We start from the raw sequence: 2,130 nt of genomic DNA on the forward strand, positions 1-2,130 counted from the left end.
AAAATCCTATTTTCTAACATAAACTGAATTCATGCACTAGTTTTCAACCCTCTCATTTAAATTGAAAAGGCTGCAGATGTGTATGCCAGCTGTTAAAAACTGAAAAGTGGCAGGAGTAGGAAAAAAAAGTTGAAACCTCTCTTCGACAAACTGAATGCACATAAGAATTTTCAACTCCATTTGGAGGGACTGTAGAAGTGTGCTTTACTTAAAATCTGTTTAAAAAAAATTTGTACATAGCAAATTTTGATTAAAATTCACTCTCACTTTTTTGGTATTGCTCTGTTCAGAAAACAATGCTACATACCAAAGTTCTGCTCATTTGATTCTAGAGGTTATAAATTATGACCCCACCCCCTTTCAATGATCTTCAATACTGTGCAAAAGTTTATTATTTGTGACAAAATATTTTTTTTTATTATTTAAAACAGGTATAAGTACATTATTGTTTTCTGGTTTGAAAATCCTGCTAAATTTAAACTCTACAACAAAAAATGTATTTTCAAGAAAAAAAAAATTGTTTCACTTACATCATACACCTTATGAGATTTAGATCTAACATGACAACACCTTCATGTCCATGACTATCATCTATATTGATTGTTGTCATTAAATTTTATTTGTGGTCTATATTATATATAATAATAATTATACTATATTATTTTAAAAGAAGAGTTGGTTATATTTTTCAATAAGCATTTTTTAAAAAAATTTGCTTATGGATTGTAACATAAGAATCTCATGTGATTAATAATTTGAAGGAATGTAACTTAAAAAGGAATACCTCAACTATTTGTTCATACTGAGATTTTCCACCACCTTTATTTTTATCTTTTTGGTATTGTTTTTGAGCTAGATAAAGAGGAACATCTCTGCTGTCGACACCATTTTCAGTCTGCAACATTAAAAATTTTTTAAATGTTTAGAAAAGGTTGAATATTTAATTTTTAATTTTTTACTACATATCAATTATACTATTCTGAAACCATTTAAATAACTGGAAATACAGATCCGAACATAACTAGAGTATAATTTATACTCTACAGTGAAAGGGACATCTTCCATATTAGATACCTAACTAATTTATGAATTTTGTAGAAAGCCATCATTAATTACTTTTTTTTCGGGAATCAATATAAAAGTTAGGAAACAAAATTATCATTTATTCTAAAAGAAAAAAAATAAATTTTAAAAATTTCCTAATTTGTATTCAATTCATAAGACTATACTCTATGATTTTAAGATGCATTTAGTTTATCTTTTTATTTTTTTCCTCAAGCTTCTTTTTCTGGAAAAGCCCCGTTATTTTTAATATGAAATAATAGTCTGGTAGTGAACTGGTGCTATAGCTCCCAGTATAGATGAAAAATATAAGACAAGAGAAGACAACTCCACAGTATGAGTATAGGAAGACAAAGTAATCAAATACTACTAAGGCCTCACAACAAATTGGAAAACAAAAATCATTTAAGAAAAGAGATAATAGGTGTATTTTGACATTAAAATTGTAAAATTTATTCTGGTTATTAAATAGCTGGTTCATTAATTCTTCACTTCACTGTGAACTACTAAAATATTTTTTACTGCTGAAGAATAGTTTGGCTCATGATTATCCCGCTTAGAGATTCAAAATGTCCAATCAGATTATATATGAATATTTAATATTACTAGATTACAATTAGTTTTAATATATATTTAAATGAACACATTTATGCCACCTCATACTGGCTTCGTTCCTTCAAAGAGTCAATATTCTTCACATCAAAGTTAAAGCCTAATTCATAAAATCCAACTCGGTAGTCACCATATAAATTTACATGGCTTTTTTGAAGCACTGATGTACGTATAGCATCAAACTGTTCAAATAAAGATTCACTGGAGGTCATCTATAAAAAAAATTAATTTTCTCAAATTCTTAAAAATTAACCTCTATTAATAAGAATATCAAATATAAATTTACAAAATTCAATTAGAAATTGATAACACCAAATAAATGATTTTTTTTTTTGTATCTAAATTGATAGATATTACAATTTGCCACACAGTTGTGGGCAATAGGTAATAGTGATGAATGATCTCATACATACTAAAATAAAAAATAAATAAATAAAATAAAATAAATTTAAAAAA

General features: G+C 26.5%; 1 protein-coding gene across 1 annotated transcript in view; it reads right to left on the bottom strand.

Moving 5' to 3' along the window:
- Positions 1–2,130, bottom strand: part of LOC106681603 (legumain) — a gene marked incomplete in the record, with an annotated part of 17,248 nt that overhangs the window by 1,919 nt on the left and 13,199 nt on the right. Inside the window, 2 exon segments of the mRNA XM_067046350.1 lie at positions 785–895; positions 1,719–1,886. Of these exon segments, the coding sequence (XP_066902451.1) occupies positions 785–895; positions 1,719–1,886 (279 nt within the window).

This window comes from Halyomorpha halys, unplaced genomic scaffold (assembly GCF_000696795.3).
Source record: "Halyomorpha halys isolate HHAL.00 unplaced genomic scaffold, Hhal_1.1 Scaffold350.1, whole genome shotgun sequence".
Taxonomy (NCBI): Eukaryota; Metazoa; Arthropoda; class Insecta; order Hemiptera; family Pentatomidae; genus Halyomorpha; species Halyomorpha halys.